This window comes from Rhamphochromis longiceps, linkage group LG16 (genome assembly GCF_057381845.1).
Source record: "Rhamphochromis longiceps isolate RC_006_pf linkage group LG16, R_longiceps_female_GT1.1, whole genome shotgun sequence".
NCBI classification, from domain to species: domain Eukaryota; kingdom Metazoa; phylum Chordata; class Actinopteri; order Cichliformes; family Cichlidae; genus Rhamphochromis; species Rhamphochromis longiceps.
The window spans coordinates 36,276,833-36,298,918 of NC_140572.1; the positions used below are offsets into that span (position 1 = coordinate 36,276,833).

At 39.5% G+C, this 22,086-nt stretch overlaps 1 protein-coding gene across 2 annotated transcripts; it reads right to left on the bottom strand.

Annotated features, from left to right (window-relative positions):
- Nucleotides 1-3,783: 3,783 nt before the first annotated feature.
- cxcr2 (chemokine (C-X-C motif) receptor 2) lies at nucleotides 3,784-5,426 on the bottom strand. 2 transcript variants are annotated; one of them, XM_085385001.1, is made up of 2 exons: nucleotides 5,367-5,426; nucleotides 3,784-5,070 (listed from the first exon to the last, which is right to left on the bottom strand). In XM_085385001.1, the coding sequence occupies exons 1-2, from the start codon at nucleotides 5,424-5,426 to the stop codon at nucleotides 4,009-4,011; spliced, it is 1,122 nt and encodes a 373-aa protein (XP_085241127.1). In that variant the 3' UTR covers nucleotides 3,784-4,008. The 2 variants fall into 2 exon arrangements, with proteins under 2 accessions (XP_085241127.1, XP_085241126.1); XM_085385000.1 differs by having other exon boundaries at nucleotides 5,352-5,426.
- Nucleotides 5,427-22,086: the final 16,660 nt, after the last annotated feature.

Below are 22,086 nucleotides of genomic sequence, written 5' to 3' on the forward strand. Positions count from 1 at the left end.
TAGAGGCCCAGGCTCTGGTTAAGCCCATCCATGAAAACACTACTGAATTGGCAGTGTGTTTTCTTTATTTCTTAAGATCATCGGCTTCACTTACTGCACCTAACTGAGACACACTGCACACCATGCTGAGGTATGCCAAAGATTCAGCTAATAGCTCTTTAGGACTTTATTGGTGCAAAAATGCTATTTTATGTCTGTTGAACTGTGATATCTTTGGCATTTTTTAATAGATTCAGATAAAGAAATGGGCAAAGTATGTATTTTTCTGACAACCTGCTAGTAACAATGAACCTAAATGTTTTTTAAAATCTCCAATCTCCAGCAAATAACTTTGAAAGACCAACATCAACTACTGAGCACTGTAAAAAAAAATGATAAGAAAGTCTGGCTTCTTGGGAATAAAATATAAAGAAACAACTGGTGGCTCAAGATTTTTGCACAATACTTGGTATAACACATGAAAAGAAGGTTGGATTTTATAGTCGGACAAAAGTTCTGTTGTTTGTTTGTTTTTTCATGCAAATGGTTAATCACCAGATAAAATTATTATTTTTATTTATTTGTTTATTTATTTTTATTTATTTATTAAAAACACTGCATTGCAACAACTCTCACAGAGAACACATACCTTCATCTTCCTTTTAGCTTCTTTTTCTTGTATATCTCATTATTTTGTTTGTTTTGTATTCCTGACATTATTTGCATTTTTCAGCTTTTCTTTTTAGTTAAAATATAGATATATAATTATATATATAGCACATCAAAAATATATAAGACAAAGCACATCAGCGTGTCCTGGAAACAAGGCCACCCGTGAAGGACAGCTCACATATCAATACACTAGAAATAGCCCAGTAGTTAATAGTTAATAGTTAATATTTTAGCACAACATTCTGGGGATCTGGTACTCCTCCCCTCAGACATTTGACCTGCAGGGGGGCAAAACGCTGATGAGCTTTTGTGTGTTGATTTGTGCAGCAAATGTTTTTATTTATAGTATTAACATAGTGGAATAAAATGCAATGATGTTTTGTTTGTATTTTGTTTTGCTTTCAAACAAGTTGTGTGGGATTCAGAGCATCAGTGTGTTTTCTGTGTACACCTGTGAAGTGACTGTTTTCATGGTGTTTTTGACTATGTTGCAGAGGCTGACTAAAAACAAAAATGTCACACAATATCGATTTAAAATTATTACGCAGATAAGCAAAAATAAATTCCTCTGAATATGGAAACGATGCCTCACCACTGGCATGAAAAATGTCCTAATATGGGACATCCTCCTTCTCCTTTTTCATTCTGCTTCTCTGTGACTAAGGTCACAACTGTGCAGCCTGTGTGTGTGCGTGGGTGTGTTCTTGTGGTAATTCCTTTTACCACAAAGTATATTCAGCTCCAGCTCCAGAAATATGCTTTTTGTGCAGTCTTGCCTCTGTGCATCACCACAGGGTGTTTTAAGTCTAACAAAAAATCAAGATATGATTGAAGTTAATTTAATAGTTTTACTAAAATGATTGTATTAAGTATTGTGCTATTTTTACCCCCCACAGACACACACAAACACACACGTCATCTTTAGAGGCTCAAACAACTTTATTTTTTTAATCCTTGGATTAAAACCCTTTGCTAACAATGAGGGCCTGGAGTCTAGAACATGCTGTATTAATTGTCTTGAGATTAAAATATGCAACTTCCTCCCATTCTGCCTTTTACTGCAGCCACTTTCAGTTCCTGCTTATCTGCGTTAACCTCTAGTGTCATGATGATCCACAAATTTGTTATTAGGAAGTGTTTTTTCTGTGTAAGTCCAGGGGCAAATGCATCTGTTCTGTTAACTAAAGGAAGCGTTGATTACATCTAAGAGCTCTGAAAGTGAGGAAGCACCTGTAAGAGCTGGTTGAACTCTTGAACCTAAGCTTTGTTCATTTTTTTCTGTTTTTATTTCTTAACCTTCACGTGCAAGTCTTCTGTCAAAATATTCCCAGTAATTTAATTCCAGCAGAATATTTGATGCACTGCTGCCCTCACATGCATTTTAGTTACTTTTAGTTAATTATTAGGCTGTTCAGGGGTTAAAGTTGGCAGTGCTGAATGCTGTTGATTATCTCAAAATACAGCTCCATCTTCTAGAAGAAAAGCCTTACAGCTGGTGGGCCTGCTCCACATGTTTTTGGAAAAGGTGCTTTGAAACCATCACATGTGTGTTTACATGTGATTGATTCTGTTACAAAACTCCAACAGAGTGGAGACTGTAGTGGGGGCGTTAAATCTGAGATCTGCAATAAAGTTTCATTTTGAAGTCTGCCTCTTCAAGGAAGATCTCTATCTTTAGGAATTTTCAAAAAGATTTTCTGCCACAGTGCTGAACTTTCCTTTGTAATATACTCAAATGTTGATTTAGTCACTTTATTAGGTTGTGCAAAAGATGATTGTTCGGGTAAAAATACCTCTTAGACAGCTTGTTCATTCATCAAGACGCAGAACCGGAAACAGGGAAATGGCCAGACTACCACAAAGTGTGAGACGACGTTTATTTGAGTTTAGCTGCAGACGGAATTTGACAAATATGCTTGAATAGAAACAAATCTGGATATACCACATTTTCCTAAACACATATTTAGTAGTAACACAAGAATAAGCTTGCATAATGGAGACATTTAATTTTGAAGCACAGTGCGGTGCACATATATCATGCAGTTTTAATTTTGAAGCAACACTTTGCAGACTCATTCGCACATCACTGATTACAACACAAACTATCAGTTTCTACAGAGTTTCTGTTACTTAAATGAAACCTTTTCATCAAAGAAACAAACACAACTTGTTTTTGAAACAGACGGCAGATTTCACCACTGCTTCTTCCTGTGTGAAAGATAATATCAGACTGAGACTTTTTTTCTTCACTACTGCGTAGAATAAGGTAACAATATTTACTGGACAGCCTCAGAATAATGTGCACAATATCACATCAACACTGGATTTTTAAATGTTTTTTATTCTTAATGAACAAACACACTAAAGCGTCATTAGAACATGTACAGCAACAATATTTTTGTGAATGCTTAAAGCACAAAACCTGTCAAACTAAAATTTCTATACCACTTTTATGGTTTTATTAAACACTTAAAGTGATTTACAGCACAAGTTAACATGAATATCTGTGGGAGAAAGCCAGTGTGTCCAGAGGAAACCCTGGCAGACAAGGCAAGCTCCACACAGGAAGGCCCCGACTTTCTTTCTCAGAACTCTCTTGCTATATGACAGTGCTAACCATGTTATCTGATTCTCTTTTTAACTTGAACACCTGCGTTCTTTTTCTCTGAATTCTCACTGCTTAGATTCAGTAATCAATATTCGTGCTGAAATAATACTTCAAAAGTTACACCATACATTACACCACGAGAGATCCAGGTGAGGCACTGAACTCACTATTTTATTTCAAATCTGGTAGCAACATTGTTACTAATGAACCAAGTTCATTTTGGGTATTGTTTGGAAATTCTAGTAATAGAATGGAATGAGTTAAACTGAGAAATACTGACCAGTTATTTAGAAAACAAAATCCTCCTGTTAACCAAAGGAAACAGCTGAACTGGCTGTGTGAAATGCTAACACCCAGACACATCTGCATATTACTATTTTTACTACCAGATTTCGTTCTACACAGATGTTTTCTCCTGTTTTCTATTTTATCTTAAGCCAAGCGATGCTGCTTTCTGCTACCTTTTCAATCTCAGCAAAAGAAAGAAAAAGACAATTCGCTCCCCCGATATCTGTTCCTGGAAATTCACACGACTTGCAAAAGCAGTTATGGAGTAAAAAAACGTGACATGTCTAGTTATTACTTTCTCTGAATTTGCTATTTAGGGCTGATGGTGTATATGTGGTTTGCATCAATGTACTTTCTGGATCTTTAGTACATTGCACTTTGAGGACATTTGACCAGTTGAAGATGCATTTTAAAAAATGACCACCACCTGAGCCTGTAAATAATCATCCATCAGGGCTTTTTTACATTGTGACTGAGGTGTTTCTGGATCTTAAGCTGCCTACACTGCCAGCAGAGCCCTTCCTGTAAGCCATCTGGAGCCTCTTGCTGATGAGGCCGTGTCTGTAAAGAGCTGAGAGCAGCTGGTTACGGAACTTCTGCCCAACAAAGGCGTACAGCACCGGATTCACTGCACAGTGCATGAAGGCCAGAATTTCGGTGACACTCAGCATGGCAATCACTGTGTAATGAGTTTCACATGTAGTCAGTTCCAGAGATCCTCCCTGTATGAGTGTGTCAATCAGTACAGTGACATTATAAGGCAGCCAGCACAGAATGAATGCCAGCACAATGGCCAAGATGACACGCATAGCTTTGTGCTTTTGTTGGTTGCGTGTGTGAAACAAAGTCACCACAGTCCAGCCATAGCAGACAGCCATGACCACCAGAGGCAGGAAGAAGCCCAGTGTATGCCGCAGAACGCGTAGAGTCACTCGCCAGCGATCGCTGCTTTCACCAGTAACGTTTTCAAAGCAAATGGACACTCCAAATTCAGTATCTATGCTCTCCCTCTTAATCACCACAGGTAAGGACAACATTACAGCCACCAGCCACACAATACTGCAAATAACTTTGACCAACAGGTGATGGGAGGACAGGACCCGCGTAGCTCTGACAATGGCAAAGTATCTGTCCACACTGATGCATGCCAGCAGGAATACGCCACTGTATGCAGATGCCTCCTGAAAGCCTGAGAGGAGTTTGCACAGGAAGTTTCCAAAGATCCAGCCAGCATTACATTTCACAGCCCAGAACGGCAGGGTAAGACAGAAGAGCAGGTCTGCAATCGCCAGGTGCATCAGGTAGATGTCAGTGCTGGTTTTACTTTTCTTCATATTGAAAACGACAAAGACAACAACACTGTTACCTACGATGGCGAAAACAAACACGATAATGTAGACTACGGTCATCCCCATGTTGTTAAATCCAGGCACTGTTTTATTGCAAGGAGAAGATTCTGAAATCATTTCTTCATCCTCGTCATAGCTGTAATTTAAATTGAGATTGCCCAAATTGGAGAAGACCTGCAGGCGGGCAAAACATAACAATGTGTTAATACTAGGATACAGGTAGAAATAGTACAGTGCAAAGTAGATGGTGCTTATTGCAACTATTTTAGTCGGTAGTACTAAGATGAAGACAAGTTAACAATAAAGCAGCAAGTTGCAGTCATCATTGTGTCATAATATTTAGAAATAAAATTTGCAAGAAAACCATTTCTTAGTCTAGCACACATCCATAGTCCCCTTTTCTTTTGCTCACATTCACAACAAGTGCACCAATGTCAAAGATATCCACTGATTACCTCTGATCCTTTCACAGCTTGATTGGTGAGAACAAAACACTTCAAAACAAAAAGTATGAAAAGTTGTTGCTCCATCGTTTCTTTGTGATGTGCACAAGTTGAACACCTTGTCAGGAGTGTTGTTTTTGCTCAGAGATGTGGTTAAAGTCCTTGTGAAATGGTTGTGCAGAGCTGTGTTGCTGGTGCTTTATTAGCAAATTGTTCAGCTCAAGGGAAGTGGGCAAACCCACACACACTATCTGCCTGTGGCGATCTACATGAATAAGATGACAACAGGTTGTCTTCTAAACCATTTTGACAGATCTCTCAGGTAAATGTCAGACAGGAAACATTATACCAGTGAGGCACTTTATGTAAAAGTCACTTTGTCTAATTTGATCCTTTGGCAGAAAATGTAGATAATTTAAACTATAAACTGTTTTTTTTTTCTTCTTCTTATTTATTTATTTATTTATAATTTGCACGTGCAAAATACATTGTCTACATTAATACAGTCACCAGAGCCCCATCAGATAAGGAGCTCAGTTTCCATTTTAGTGCTGCCTTTCACTCCATGTTGCATTTAACCATCGAAGTTCAAAATTGTTCATTTGGGGGTTTTTCCCACAAAATGGAAACTTATCATTGCCTCTGTTTTATTGTGTAACGTGTTTTTATCAGAGAAAATGCCTTGTTTGGAATTCCTTGTTAGAAGTTTCAAGCAAGGGCAAAAAAAAAAAACCCTCTAAACTTAGTATTTCCTGTTTGATGCTTAGTTACCGTGTGCATGTCTGCGGCCTTGGGAATCGTCTTATTTTGCACATCTTTCACCTTTACTTCACTAGAAATTTAAGTTTTCTTCTTTCTTCTTTTCCCACACATTGGTACATGAGTATACATGTAATACTGTGAATAAGCAAAAGCTGTGTAAATGTAGAACTTCTGCAATATTGCTTTATATAGATTTGCCAATTTACTAAGAATTCAGGGGGATGTCAAATGACACACAAGTTTTGCATTTGCGTGGTTGAATTTATTGAATTTTCACGTAATATGCAATCCAACCCCAGAAATAAAACCTTTAACCCCAGACTTCCTGTCTTCACTTTTAGTATCCAATATGGGCAACAAAAAACAAGTTGAGCGCCTGATATAGTCCAATGAGAGTCTGTGAAGTTTTCAAATGTTTTACATCCAGAAACTCCTCCATAGATTCTGGAGCTTTGTTCATCTTCATCATCATCATCATCATCTAAAACTTAACATTTGGAGTATGTTTGGAGTATGTTTTTGATAAGTTGTCATTATACAGTATTTTTGAACTGGTGCGCTTTTTAAAATTTTGACATTTTCATCAGTAGGGGGCAGCACTTATCTGTGTTCAGAGAATAGATCATGTGCTTTCAAACTCTTAGGATAGATAGTTTATTTATCCCCAAGTCGAAATTCAAACATCCGGCTGCTCCATCCATGCACAAACATCTCTCCAGTCATAACCATAAATAAATAAACGAAAAAAATAATGTTTAAAAGGACTTAAATCTGACATTGTCCATTATAGATTTCAGTTTGTTCAGTGGCTTTTTTCACCAGCTTGCCCAGTTGCTTAGTGTTTTTGACCATTAAGCTGGGCCCCAACACACAGCAGCATTAAAACAGAGCACTGGCCACCACAGTATGATCAAATGCATATTCAGTATCTCATCACACACCAAAAAACCTCAGCAGCTGCAAGAAGACGAGGTGGCACTGCCCCTTCTTGTAAAGAGAATCAGTACTCTTGGGCCTCTTGTCTTTCAATAGGACCCTCAGATATTTATAAGAGTACACCACCTCAGTGTCCTGCCCATGTATGGAGACTGATGATTGGAATGGCCTAGATCTTCTAAAAGCCATCACTATCTCCTTGGTTTTAGCTGTATTGAGGTGGAGGCAGCTCCTACTGCATCAGTCCCTGAAGGTTTCTACAAAGTTCCCTGTTTTAAGAAAATGTGATTCTGTTCCTTTTTTGACCTTTGAATGGAACATCAAGCTGATCCACAGATACATGACTAATGAGAGACCTCTAGCCACTCAGGAGTATCACTGTTAAACAATGCTTTTGTGGTTCTTACACAAAGTGACCACATGAAACGAAAGTCGAATGAGAGTTTGAATAATAGCACTGTTATCTAGGAGGCCCATCCCACCACAGATGTTCCTCGAGTGTTCTGACATCACCACCATAGAGCTCATTCACTTGTGAATCCTCGTGACCCTTGACCACCCTTCTACCTACTCAGCACATACTAAATGTAAACGCTTCCCATAATAACCCTGCTGTGTCAATTTAAAGACTTTCTCCACCTGTAGGACCACATGCTGGTCTAATCAGCAGATTCTAGCCTGAAACACTGACCACAAAACCCAACAGATGCCCAGAGAAGATAGTTAAACAATCTTGCATTTACAGTGGTTAAAACTGTAAAACCTTTCAGTACATCCTTTGGCAATAGGGATATATTTTTCTGCCGTGCTCTATAGAACTTCATCTGCAAGAACTTGACATGACAACGTAGAAAACAAGGCCTCTCTTAGTTACATCAAACACTTCCAGGCATATAAACACTGAGACTGAACACAGAGAGGAGGTACAACACCAGGTGGACTGGTGTCAGAATAACAACCTGCCTGTAAATGTTCAGAAGACTAAAGAGATGGCTGTTAACTTCAGGAAGAGCTTAATGGCCCACACTCCACTGCACATCAACAGTCTGCTGTTGAGATGGTCCACAGTGTGAAGTTCCTGGGTGTGCACATATCAGATGACTCCTCCTGAAACCTGAACACCACCATCACGAAGAAAGCCCAACAACGTCTCTACTTTCTTAGGAAACTGAAGAAGGCAAGTCTTCCTCCTCCCATCCTCCCATCATTTTACCATGGAACCACTGAGAACATCTTCTCCTGCTACATCACCTTCTGGTACAGGAAATGCATTTTTGCTGAAATGAAGTTTCTGCAGCAGATAGTGAGGACAGCAGAGAGGATCATTGGAGGCCCTCTCCCATCCATCTCCCAACTCTACGACAGACACATCATCCGACGTTTGAACAGCTTAGTGAAGGACACTTTCCACCCCTCACACGCACTGTTCTCCCTCCTTCCATCTGGCAGACGGTTTTGCAGGATCAGAACCGTAATGGCCAGACACTGCAAAAGCTTCTTCCCCCAAGCAGTCAGAGCTCTCAACTAACTACCACCGAAGGACTGATATACACAAAGACTTTCACAAACACCTTACAATACTCACCAAAAGACTTAAAAACAACAAAAACTTCCACAAACCCACTACAGACTGGACCTGGGAACAATATGCTTATTTGCACTCGGTCACATAGTTACAGAACACACATCTAAATTATACTATATTTGCACATTTTCCATCTTGCACATGTCTTGTCTACAATATCCTGACCATAACTTGAACCTAGTATTCAATACCTACTGCACAATCCACTTCGTAGTGTCTTTGTCGTGTCTTTTTTGTATAGTTAGTATTGTATAGTTAGTAATTGTACCTATTTATCTCCTAATTTTACCCAAATTTAGCAAGTTATTATTTATTTTTAATTCCTAGATTTAGATCTCTTTCAGATTATATTCTTATAAATGCACCAGGGGGGCATTTCGCTATATATATATATATATATATATATATATATATATATATATATATATATATATATATATAGCTGGACTGAAAGACAGCACAGAGGCACTAATCATGGCAGCACAAGAACAAGCTCTGAGCACAAGATCCATAGAGGCTGGGGTCTATCACACCAGGCAAGACCCCAGGTGCAGGCTGTGTAAAGATGCCCCAGAGACAATCCAGCACATAACAGCAGGGTGCAAGATGCTAGCAGGCAAGACATACATGGAACGCCATAACCAAGTGGCCGGCATAGTGTACAGGAACATCTGTGCTGAGTATAACCTGGAAGTCCCGAGGTCAAAATGGGAGATGCCCCCAAGGGTGGTGGAGAATGACCGAGCTAAGATCCTGTGGGACTTCCAGATACAGACGGACAAAATGGTGGTGGCTAACCAACCGGACATAGTGGTGGTAGACAAACAGAAGAAGACGGCCGTAGTGATCGATGTAGCGGTTCCGAATGACAGCAATATCAGGAAGAAGGAACACGAGAAGCTGGAGAAATACCAAGGGCTCAGAGAAGAGCTCGAGAGGATGTGGAGGGTGAAGGTAACGGTGGTCCCCGTGGTAATCGGAGCACTAGGTGCGGTGACTCCCAAGCTAGGCGAGTGGCTCCAGCAGATCCCGGGAATAACATCGGAAATCTCTGTCCAGAAGAGCGCAGTCCTGGGAACAGCTAAGATACTGCGCAGGACCCTCAAGCTCCCAGGCCTCTGGTAGAGGACCCGAGCTTGAAGGATTAACCGCCCGCAGGGGCGTGCTGGGTGTTTTTTTTTTTTTTTATATATATATATATACACACATACACACACACAGAGCCTCAGTTCAGAAACAGTGACTATGCTGATGATCACCAGTAAGTTTTCTTTATGAGAAAACACCATCTCCGAGAAACTTATACAACGCTCACACAAAACATGTTTTTTGGTACATGAGGATAAAAGTAATGAAGGCTCATAAAATGTCTGTGTAGGTTCTCAGTCATCCACAGCATGGTAGTGTAAGGAGCTTGGAAAAAATGTGACTGGAGTTTAAGTTTTGTAAAGACACTACACCTCTCATCAAGAGGCTTCTTCAGTTCTACAACCAGAAGTTGGAGAATCACAGGTATTTAGACCCTAATGGGTGTTGACCTACCCTTAATCATGCGCCTTGTCACATAAGCCAATGCTTGGGGAACGTTCGGGTCATTATTGCCACAGATCTGGGGTGAAACCACTGTGAGATTTTGCCTCATCCTATCAGGTCACCTGACGTAAGGTGTGAATGGCAGACAAATATACAATGGTATTCCACTAATCCACTAACACTAATACTCCACCTCCACTGCACCAGTTGCTACTACAATTAAAACCCTGCAACACAAGAACTCACAAACTTGGCGCAAATACAAACATAGACAGACGAGGAGAGCATCACAGGGAGATGGACTATGTAGCAAGTTATTTTTCTTAAGAGCCAGGGTTTTGTGTGTTATCAGATTAAACAAAACTTGAAACCTCAGTCAGATAAAAGCGTTGACTGAGGCTGTTGTGACTATGTGAATGAGGCACTCACAGAAAGGGAGAGTTTCTACACGTCATTTGACTCTTCTTCCACACATAAGCTAAGTCGGTCACAACTGCAGTCGTTTCATCTTTGCTATTTGCACATGATGTGGTTCTGTTGGCTTCATCAGGTGGAAATTTCCAGCTTGCACCTCCAAAACCATGACTATGGTTCTCAGCCAGAAAAGGGTAAATGGCCCACCTTGGGGTCTTGTTCTAAAGCTGGTACGAGTGCAGCATGAGACTGACAGACAGATTGGTGCAGACTGACTGACTGGGCAACTGGGATGTATTGATCTGTTGTGGGAGAGAGAGAGCTGAGCATAAAAATGGAGCTGTCAATTTAACCACCTGTGAGATTATGAATTTAGACTGATATGAGCTCTGAGTAGTGACTGAAAGAATCTGAAGGTTGGCTCTACTCTCCCTTAGAGTGAGGTCATTTGAAAGGGACTCAGAGTAGAACCGCTGCTTCTGCACATCAAAAGGAGCCAGTTGACCTGGTTTGGGTATTTGTTCCTGTACTATATTGGCACATTTGCACATATCCTTCTTGCACATGTCTTGTCTATAATAGCCTGACCATAACTTTTGACTTCGATGCCTCCTGGACGCCTCCTAGATGAGGTTTTTAAGGAATGTCTTATCGGATGGAGGCAAGCCCAGGGCTCGCAGGAGAGATTATATCTCTCAGCTGGTTTGGGAATGACGTGGATGGGCTGGAAGAGGTGGCTGGGGTGAAGGAAGTCTGGGCGTCTCTGCTCAGACACTGCCCCTATGAGCTGGTCCAAGATAAGAAGTAAAAAATGTGTGTATGTATGAATGTATGATGAGAGGAATTCGTGTTGACGGATTTTTCCTGAAATTTCTTTCTTTTTTATATGTTAAGATATTCCAGGGATTTTGAATGTACAGTTAAACTTGTTTGCACTGACTGAACAAAAGTCTTTCATTTCTTTACTTTAAACCATTAAAATCACTGTTTTCTTTTGGAGTAACCAAACCTGTCAACCAATTTGCATTTTTCCCAGGACGGGCCCACACAAGTAAACATGTTGGAGGCTGCCAACAGGAAAACACACCTCAAATACAAACAAATAAGTATGTCTGGATGAGTTTATCCCTTTACCGTTACATTTCTTACAAGTTACTAACTCTGTTTCTAGATGTGTTTGAAAAGGGGTCATTTGTCACCATAATTGTATTTAAAGATACTGAAGACCAGATTGATGTTATTTGCTTACCATACTTGATCTCTGAGGGGCTCTAGCCTGATAGCTGTGACATTAGGGAGCTGTCACAAAACACCCTTCTGTTCAGGATCCATACAAGGGCATACGGAGACCTTTGCTATTTTAATACCTCAATCTAGGATACGTCACAAAAGAGAAATCCAGCACACAAAGCGGCCTGTGTGCCTAATGAGCTGTCAGTTTGTAATAAGACCATCCATACAGAACTCCTGTTTACACATCCTGCTCTGTTTGCTTATGTTTTTGTGTGCGTGATGGTTGGAGATTAGCTTGTGACCACACTGCCGAAAGGTTGTGTCTATTTAAACTCGGGTTAAGCTGGATTTTAAAACAGTAGCACGAGTACACTCCCCCTCATCGGTAAAACCTTTGTTGTGACAGTGACGGCTCACTTTTTGGTTCCTACTGACTACCACGTGTGATACGGCAGTGTCCTGTAAATCCAGTCAACAACAAAATTCATGCTTCTTTCTTCCAGGTCTGCACATTGATGTACAGCTAAAGTGTGTCGTAGTTACATTTTACATTTTTCATTACATTTACATGTGGAAGTATTTAAAATGTGACACAGTGATGCCTGTGCAAAACTTCAGCCCTCGCCTTATTTTTCAAAGTGAAACGTTGGAAGACAGTCCAGCAGGGTGCAGACCAATTGCACAAAGTGGCTGAGCTTTGTCTTGTTTTCCTCTGTAGCGATATGGCCCTCCCTTATATAACCAGTTTCATGGTTATGTAAGTTGTTTTCATGTGGGGATGTACAGTAGACATTTTTCAAACTTCAAAGGAATAAAGTTAGGTCAGATGTAAAGCTTCAATTTGAAAAACATATTGGAAGCAGATATTTGAGTGATACAAAAATTGCTCTAATATTTGTTCTCTCTGAAAGACAACAGATGTTGTCTTTTAATGAGGGCCAGGCCAAGTAAGTATTATGTTCTAGCCATGATGACTTTAAATAGTGTCGGACGTCAAACAAGTTTATACAGGAAGATGGTAAAAAGAGCGTACTTACAGCCAGAAAGGAAGTTAGTAGATCAAACATCCACAGTGAAGCTTTAAATAGAATATGTTTGAATGTGTGCAAATAGGTATCATAGCTGTGTACTCATATTTTTTTCTTTAGCCAAATCCACTGACACATTTAAAGACTTTAATTACATGAAATAGAGTCTTGTTTATCATTCAAGGATTTGAGTTTTTGTTTTGCTTTGCACTGCCATATTCATATTTGGAACAACAAATAATAAAGTCCAAACGCAAAGATATGCACACAAGATGCCTCAGGCAGTGGGTAGATTTCCATGTTAACTGTGCACTGAACTTGAGTTTGACACAGCATATACATCCAGAAACATATTTTAACCAAGGTTAACTACTTTGTTATTAAAGGTATTTTCAGCCATTCAAATTAAGTCTAAAATATCTTATCTTAGCCATTTCTACAGTCATTGATCTTAGCTCACAAACTTTTGCAAGCCCAGATACAGGAGCTATGCATAAATAAGAAGCAGTAATAGATCTGAGTTTTAGAGGTCCAATAAATGAACATTCAGTCAGTAAGAAAGTTCAGTTTTCCATCCTGTCTGCACTTCGCTGCATGTGGTTTGCATGTTTTTCCTGCACCTGCAGACGTTTGGTCTGGGTTACTCTAGTTTCCTGTCACAGTGCAAAGGCATGCATGCTAGGCTGTAAACTGGTCTTGAGTATGGATATATGTGTGGAAGTTTGATGAAGGGCCTTAACAAAGGTTAGGGGTTCCATAGAGAAAGAATTTGGGACACTGTTGCCTTGTTATGAACTTTCAGTTCATTTGCAATAGTCTGCAGATTTACACTGCTGTCAGATGGATGTATTAAGATCGTGTTCATCACATATAAATTTCCTTTGGGTGTTTACAAGAAGATTTCTGACATGTTTGTGTATAAAAAAGGGCACACTGTTAGTTGCTGTATTACACATTTGAGGATTTCAAGTGTGCTCTGGTTTGGCATGTCTAAAAAAGTGAAGTGCATGTGTAACAACAGGTTTAGTTTTTACCTGACACAAACTTAGGCACACTCAGCCTGAATAAAGCCTCTGAGGTGGCCAGCTGTGCAAAGGCTCCTGCTGTGGTTGGTGGGGGAGGTGAAGCTGGTGAACTGGAGCCGCTGGATGGTGTCACGGGGGATGGTGTCGGGAGCGTCCCATTGTCTTTCAAAGCAATAGGAAAACTTTGGGACTCAGGGCTTTGAGGCTTGTTGTGTATGTCCTGTTGGAGCCATTTGCACACCGATGCGGAGTGATTGGACACTTTAAACCCAACTCAGTCCTCACTCGTAAACACTTTTTGTTTCTCCAGGTTTAGCTTCGCAGTGTGGCAGTGAGCCAGAGCTTTGCCTGCACTGTAACTCAAACTGGTGTGTCATTTTACAAAGCAGTCCTCACAGAGAAGGATGTAGGATGATTTCCAAACTGCTGGTAGCGGTTATGAGTATAGAACATGCAGTACAGACCAGGCATCACGAACTGCCACAACTGCATGAGTCCACTTCTTTGTTCCCACAACAGGCTTATAGAGAGCTTTAATCTTTACTTTCATGGAGGATTAAAATATATCATGATTTAGTCCGAGTGACCCAGCACAGTAAGGGTGACGCCTTAATAGAGATGACTTATCACGTTATAAGAGAGGGATCCAGAATGTCCTCCTTCCAAGCCAGACAACTGTCCAAATTCAAAGATTATACTGTCACATGATGGCCCTAAGTGACTAAAAGTGACCCTAAATTAGTTGTTTACTAAAAACAAAAAATAAAAAAACCCTTTTTAAAAAAAAAAAAAACACCATTTTTGCAGATTCACAAAAAGTGAATATTACTGTTAAAGGACGCTGAGTGTTTCCATCATTCACTTCATAGTGAAATGAATTATTTCAAATCTGGTAGTCATTCATTTGGAGTTAAGAAGTAACTGATTACATTTTGATGATCAAAGATTGGAAATCAAAGTCACTGTTAACACAAAAAAATGTGGTCTAGTTGTTGTAAACGTGAGATTACAGGAACATCTGCTGTATGGTTATATCTGTTATCATGTTATAATTGTTTGCTTGGAACACACAAACACACTTTTGTTCATATTTCAAGTATTCAAACACGAACTGTGACAAAATGTCACAAAAGGACAGTTTCACTCTGACATCATATGTTTGACAAGGACACATTTTATCAGTGAGATAGAAAAGAAGGGAAATGGTGATCATACTTTGCATGTGAGACATTTCTTGACTCCCCTTCCTCGTGTCACTTCTTTGCCTCCTCCATTGACATCTCTGCTGAGAAAAACTGCAATGCAAGTAATTAAGTAAGGTCCTTGACCATTAAATAAGTCAAGACATAAATTTAAGCCTGCATTTGACTGCCTGTTTAAATCATACAACCACAAGGCAGTAATTCTAGATTTTAATTGCATAATTTTACTGTCAATTTATAGCAGTCAGTTTATTAGAAGTTTGTTCTACTAAAAACAGCTGGAAACAAGCTGATGAAAAGAGAATCGGCAGGCCACAAAACCCACAGCTCTTTCCTTTGAAAGCAGCAAAGAGGGTCTTGAGAGCTGACAGGCACAATGAGTAAGCCCTGCCTCATTTCGCTTCTTCTTCTTAAGTAATTCAAGTTATATACAACATGTTAACTTTTAACACTTGAAAAACTCTTTTAAAAATTGGCTGTTGTGCAGTTATGGAGCCAAATTCTTCCAAGAGCTTGCAAAGGAAGAAAATGTTTAGTTCTGTCCCATCCAGAGCCACAAGTATCCTTTTACAGACTTAGAACAACATGTTTGTAAAAATAATATCAGGTTCTCTGGAGACCTCACCCCAACCTTTCATCTAAAACGCATAACTAAAGTGTCAGGTGACTGAGAAAAGAGCTGTCCCACCCATATGTCTCCCGCTAAACAAAAACAAGTGGCACGGATTTTGTGAGAAGGAAGGAGTTTTGATGTTCAGTGTGAGAAGGTTAATAGTGAACATGTATAATATGCCCTAAAGCATAGGTGTCAAACTCTGGCCCGCGGGCCAAATTTGGCCCGCAGCCTAATTACATTTGGCCCACGAAGCCATACCAAATTACTATTAGAGCTGGCCTACTGGTATTATACAGCTAATATATATATTGTTTAGTATTAAGCTTTGCTTGTTCCATATTCAGTTTTCCAGCAAAACTTATTTGAGTCCATAAGAAAAGATTCATTCCTATATCTGGAGGAAGATTTTTTTTTAATAAATATTAATGTTAGCCCGCGACTTTGTTCCAGTTTTGAATTTTGGCCCACTGTGTATTTGAGTTTGACACCCCTGCCCTAAAGGGTGCAGTCAGAGCACAGGCATTATAATGGTGGGTGGAGCCATGTTTGGGAGCCAGTAAACTGAGTGAGCAGGCCTCATTAATCTGACAGGTCACATGATATTGTAGTTCTCTGAGTGAGATAAAACAAATATGTCGTGCCTCTGTAGTTGAGTTCATCACAGATTACTCAGCAATGATTGATATTGGCAAAAGAACAAAAGTCAGACATGTGGTGGACTCTTTCGCTCCACATACGATAAATTATTGCAGAAATACATTCAATAAATCCCATGTTGTGCCAGAGGACATGCAGAAGGAAAAGATCCATCTGACTAATAGCAAGATTAAGTCACTGACCTGGAAGCCTCATTCTTCCGTGGACCCTCCTCCTTCCTAAAACTGTTCGGACTGTGCTGGAATGATATTGACTGTTTACACAGTAATATCTGCATTAATGCATGGTTTATTCTTTTGCCATATTTTTCAGCTGTTGGTGAAACAGTCAGTTTGGGGCTCCTTAACTAATTGATACTTAACTTTACAGTAGTGGTGTGCAACAGTGTAAATTTTGATATTCATTCAATTAAAATAGAGATACTGATACTTTTAACTTATAAAGGCAGCTTGTTGTGACTTATGAGATGGAGCATCATTAATCTGCAAATTCTGAACACGAGTTTATTCCGGATTATTTTTTTATTTTCAAAAAAACCTCATATTTTGTATGTAGCACAGTCCAGTGGGCTACATTTTGAACTTAAAGGATAGAAACAAACTATTGATCCTAGTGCACTAATATCGATTTAATACCAATACCAGTATTAGTGTCGATATTATTGATATTTGGATCAATTCACCCACCTCTGCTTTGCAAGCTGTAATTGGGGATTTTTCTCAATGCACTTTTCACACCTTCATAGTTGCGGTAATGCTGTGAGAGTTACATGTTTGTCCCTCTATATTAACTTTGCTCAAGCACAATTCCTGAATTTCCACTTTACAAAAGCTCAGGAAAGACAGGCACTTAATCACACACTCCTTTCCCAAGAATCAAAGTCAAAACAGCTGTTTTTGTTTGAGCCTCAGGTGTTTCTTGTGCAACTTATAGTCATGTTTGCTCCTTGCTGTTGGCTACCAAAACCTAGGCTTGAATAGAGTAATAGGGATGTTATCACTGAATCACATTCTAAGGACACATGCCCAATTTGTTTTAATAATGCCGTTCAGTCTTTGATATAAGTCGACATTTCCACAGTTAAACTTCAGTAGATGGAAGGTGAAAGACAACATCATCACTAAGATGTTTTTGCAGTCAGGGTGGCACAAAAACAAACAGAAAGAATGAGAGACATTCGGTGGTTTTAAAAGTATCTCTTAGTTTTTATTTTCATATTTTTGTGCTTCCTACCTGCCTGTTCTCTACATGTGTATGTCTGTGTGGTGCTTCAAGTTATTTTATTCTGTAGGTTTTTTCCTGGTGTGTGTTTTATTTCCTGCCATTGTTCTTCCCTGTGCATATTTAGTCTGTGTGCCTTTGAGTCTCTTGGGCTTTGTTCTTTCTCTCTTTTGTTGATTTTCCCAGTACTTTGCTGAGTTAGTGAACTTTTGGTGGTTAACCTGCTTCCCCCCTCTACTAAATTCCTCTATTGCTGCTTTCTACCCTTCCTTGTCTTGGGTTAGCTGGTTTTGCTTAAAAATCTTTATCCCACAAACTCAACATAATAAGTGGGTTTTGTCACAAAGAATGCACAAAAATCAGAACCGTATGAGTCCCTACATAATTCCATACACTATCAGCCTTTAGCAGCTTATTCAGGACAGATGCATGTGAGTTTGTTATATTATGTACACTATACATTTGAATGTAAGTCAAAAATATAGCACTAGAGTATTATTGATTACTGAGTAGCAGAGATGGGCAGTAATGCGTTACTGTAATCCGATTACTTTTTTCAAGTAACGTAAGTAAAGTAAGAGATTACTATTGCAAAAACGGTAATTAGATTACCGTAACTTTCCCGCACGCTGCGTTACTGCGTTACTAAAACCGTGATTTTTTTGCGAGAATGTCTCATGACAGTGACATAAGCAAGTGTGACGTTCGTGACAACAGCTGTGTGCAGATCAACAATGGATCACATATCGATTGTGGGAGAGAGTATGAGCGTGCAGCGTTTAAAGCGTGGAAGTACTGACCTTACTTTGAGTTTGATTCCATAAAAAGTGACAAAAACATTAGTGTCCGTTGTGCGTGGGAAGAAAACTTCTTTTTACAGCGAAAAAAACCCCTAAACTTCCAAGCAAGCACCGAGTAGCTACGACGTAATGGGAAACTCACAGAGAAACTCACAGAGAAACTCACGGATTCTTCCACTGACCGCTGCGGCACACCTGCACCAGGGTAAACCTCCGCCTACCCAACTCCTGCTTTACAGGTGAAAATAGAGCAACAGGACCGCTGAGTCTTTGACTTTATTTATTTTCTGCTGTGTTTTACTTGCATCTATTTGAAAGATTGAGTGTAAACACAAAAAATATATATTTTATGTGCTGGAATGTGCAGAAAATAGGTTTAAATGTTAAACTAATTTCTTCCAGTCAGAGAATGTTGCATATAATAAAATTTTTGCTTGATGCATAAAGTTAAAAGATTAAAACTAATAAAACAAGTTTAAAAAAGAGACTTTTCCATTTGATTACATTTTGTATGATGGATTATGCAGAAAAAGTAGAATTGTGCTGAAAGATCTATCGCTTTATCACCTATTCAGGTTGTAAATCGTGTTTTTAAAAAGTAACTAAGTAACTAAGTAATCAATTACTTTTGAAAATAAGTAATCAGTAAAGTAACGGGATTACTTTTTGGGGGAAGTAATCAGTAATTAGTTACTGATTACTTTTTTCAAGTAACTTGACCAACACTGCTTAGTTTCAGTTAGCTGTTGTTTGCTAGCCTGCTCTAAAAGCAAGGACATTTGACGCTCCACAGTTGAGGATCCACACAGAGCCTCGTCTATAACTGCTGAAGATTTACTTTGCTCTGACCTTATAGTGGACCTGTACAGATGCACTTCATCTTTTGCTGCTCCAGTCTCCCTTGGTTGGTGCTGTGCCATCTGGGGAGCTTAATGCTGCCACCGTGATGGATCACAGGTGCATCAGCAGACCTGTCTGCTTGCTGGCTTATGCACCTCATACGTTTTTCCAGTGTACCTGTCGCTCTACAAGGAGGTTACAAAATACTGTCCACTTGAATCAGCGCTGAGGTGTGTGTCATCAGGAATAACACCACTGAAATGGAAAGGGCAAGGATAACAAGCATAAAGTCCAGATCATCAGCATGTAAGGGAGAGTCACAAACCTGTTTTTTGTTTACATTAGATTTTCATTTCAAATTTGCTGAATTCTGTCTTTGTCTTAGATGCTCATACATAACATAACATATATATAGAATACTAACACCGAAGGGGGGCTCGAATCTCCCCCTTCTTTGTGTACTCCAGTCAACCTGTTTAAATCTCACAGGAAATATTGTGTTAGTGTTGGCTCTGTTTGAATGGTTGTGAAAACTAAACAGGGAGGATTTCAGTTCACTTGGAAAAAAAATCAATCATTGGAGGCTGACTTTACAACTCCTTGTACAAACAGGCTCGGGAGCTGGAAACAGTGGTGACTATAAAGCTATTTTCATGTTTTATAAACAGCTGCTCCCCTCGTTGGTCTGACTTACGTGAAACTTCTCCACATGACTATATAAAAGCGTGAAGTGTTTAACTCATATGAACCCACTGCGTTAGTCACATGGTGAGACCACGGTTGCTCATGGTGGCTTAGACAATCTGGCCTGGAAACTCTGCTTGTCTCTGAACCACCAGACTTTCATTTGGACGGTGACCAGAAATGACGTAAGAAAGAAGCATTTCATAGATGTGACAACATATTCAGACTGTCGTAGATCGATTCCACTGAATGAACATGAACAAAAGTTCATTGCCATTGATCAGCTGATGAGAAATACTTAAACACAGAATTCATCCATCGAGGCTACTATTCTCACCCGAGGCCAGTTTAGAATCAGCACTTCACCTAACCCCACTAACTACATGTCTTTGGACTGTGGAAAGAAGCCCGAGTACCCACACAGACATGACAGGAACTTTACTAACCATCAAAACTAACTAAACACAGTAATTATACACATATATAGCTATTTAATATTTTCCCTACCTTAGCAGACAATGAGTCTGAACTGTAGTTTTGAGTTACTGAGTTTCTTTAAGGTTTTCTGGTCTTTATAGAAGTTTGTGTAGTTAACAGCATCTTTTTCAGCATGACTTTATCAGTCTCTCACATTGTTGCGGAGAACTGTTCAACCACTGTACTTTACAAACCTGCTTCATTTCATTGAGGTTTATGGGCACTGGTTTATGCACAACTTTTTAAAGGTTCCTTTGCAGCCTTTCAATGAGTTTGAGGTCTGGACTTTGACTGGATCGTTGCAACATCTTGAGTCTTTCTTTTCCAGTCATTGTTTTGTAGATTTGGTGGTCTGCTTGGGATCATTTTCCTGTTGCATGATCCAGTTTTAGCTGTGAGACAGACGCCACATGTTTGACTCTAGAACTGGCGTACAGGGATATTCATGGTTCACTCTTGTTAAGTCTTGTGGTTTGTTCAGATGCAACTTTGCAAACCTAAGTTATGCTGCCATGTTCCTTTTAGAGAGGAGAGGCCTTCACATGACAACCCGTCCAAACAAGCCATACTTGTTCATTCTTTTTCTGGAACCTCAATTTTTAAAAAAACAAATTAAAAAAAATATTCACAATAGAACAAGAAAACAAATCAAATGTTTACAATGAGACATTTTACTGTTTCATGGAAAAGTAAGTGGTTCTCAAAAGAAACTGCTGGAAGAACATATTCCAACTAAATCGGTAAGTTGATCGCTAAAGTAAGTGAGCATAAAAAAATAGCATCTTATAAAGCCAGAGCTTCTCAGAGGAAAAGATGGACAGAAGTTCACCAGTCTGTATAAAAAACCCCACCTCAACATATTGTGGAACAATTTCAGAATAACGGTCCTAAGACTGTGGATATCTCATCGTCTACGGTCTATTAAATTATCAAATGATTTTGGGAATCTGGGGAATTCTCTGTGTAGAAGAGGCTAGGCTGAAAATCAATATTGGATGCCCATGATCTTCAAGCCCTCAGGCAGTATTTCCAGCACTGCATTAAAAAAACAGGCAAGATTCTGTCATGGGAATCACTGTGTGAGCTCAGGACCACTTTCAGAAAGCATACATATGATCCAGATATGCCACCATCTTCTCTGGGCCAAAGCTCGTTGAAAATGGACAGAGGAAAAGTGGAAAACAGCTCTGTGGTTGAACGGATTGAACTCTGAAATTCTTTTGAATTTCTTTTTGGAAAGCACAGACACTCGTAGACTTAGGTTCTCTAGATTAAAGTGGAAAGAAACCTTCCAGCATGTTATAAGGGATGAGTTCAGAAGTCTGGATCTCTGATGGCATGGCGGTGGTTAGCGCCTATAGAATTAGCCGCTTGCACCTGCTGAATGACCTATTCAGGATTCAGATCAAAATATTCTCACATCCAGATGGTGTCTTTTTCAGGGAAATCCATGCGTATTTCAGCAAGAGGGTGCAAAACCACAAACTGCATCTGTTACAATAACATGCCTTTGTAGTAGAGGAGTCCGGGTGCTGAATTAGCCCGCAGTCCAGACCTTTCACCAATTGAAAACATCTGGAGGATCATCATGAAATAACAAATACTGCATAGAAGACCCAGGACTGCTCGGTCTTCTATGTCTTCAGTGTTTTATTGTGACTAAAAGATGGTTTATGAGATTTGCAAATGATTGGATTCTGCATTTATTTACATTTTACTCCACAGTCAGCTGTG

What these genes read in the sequence shown, in the direction of transcription:
- cxcr2 (XM_085385000.1), bottom strand. Translation starts at nt 5,426, where the DNA reads ATGGAGCAACAACTTTTCATACTTTTTGTTTTGAAGTGTTTTGTTCTC. An exon ending in AAGCTGTGAAAGGATCAGAG is followed by an intron (nt 5,071 to 5,351) that starts GTAATCAGTGGA and finishes GCCCGCCTGCAG; the next exon opens with GTCTTCTCCAATTTGGGCAA.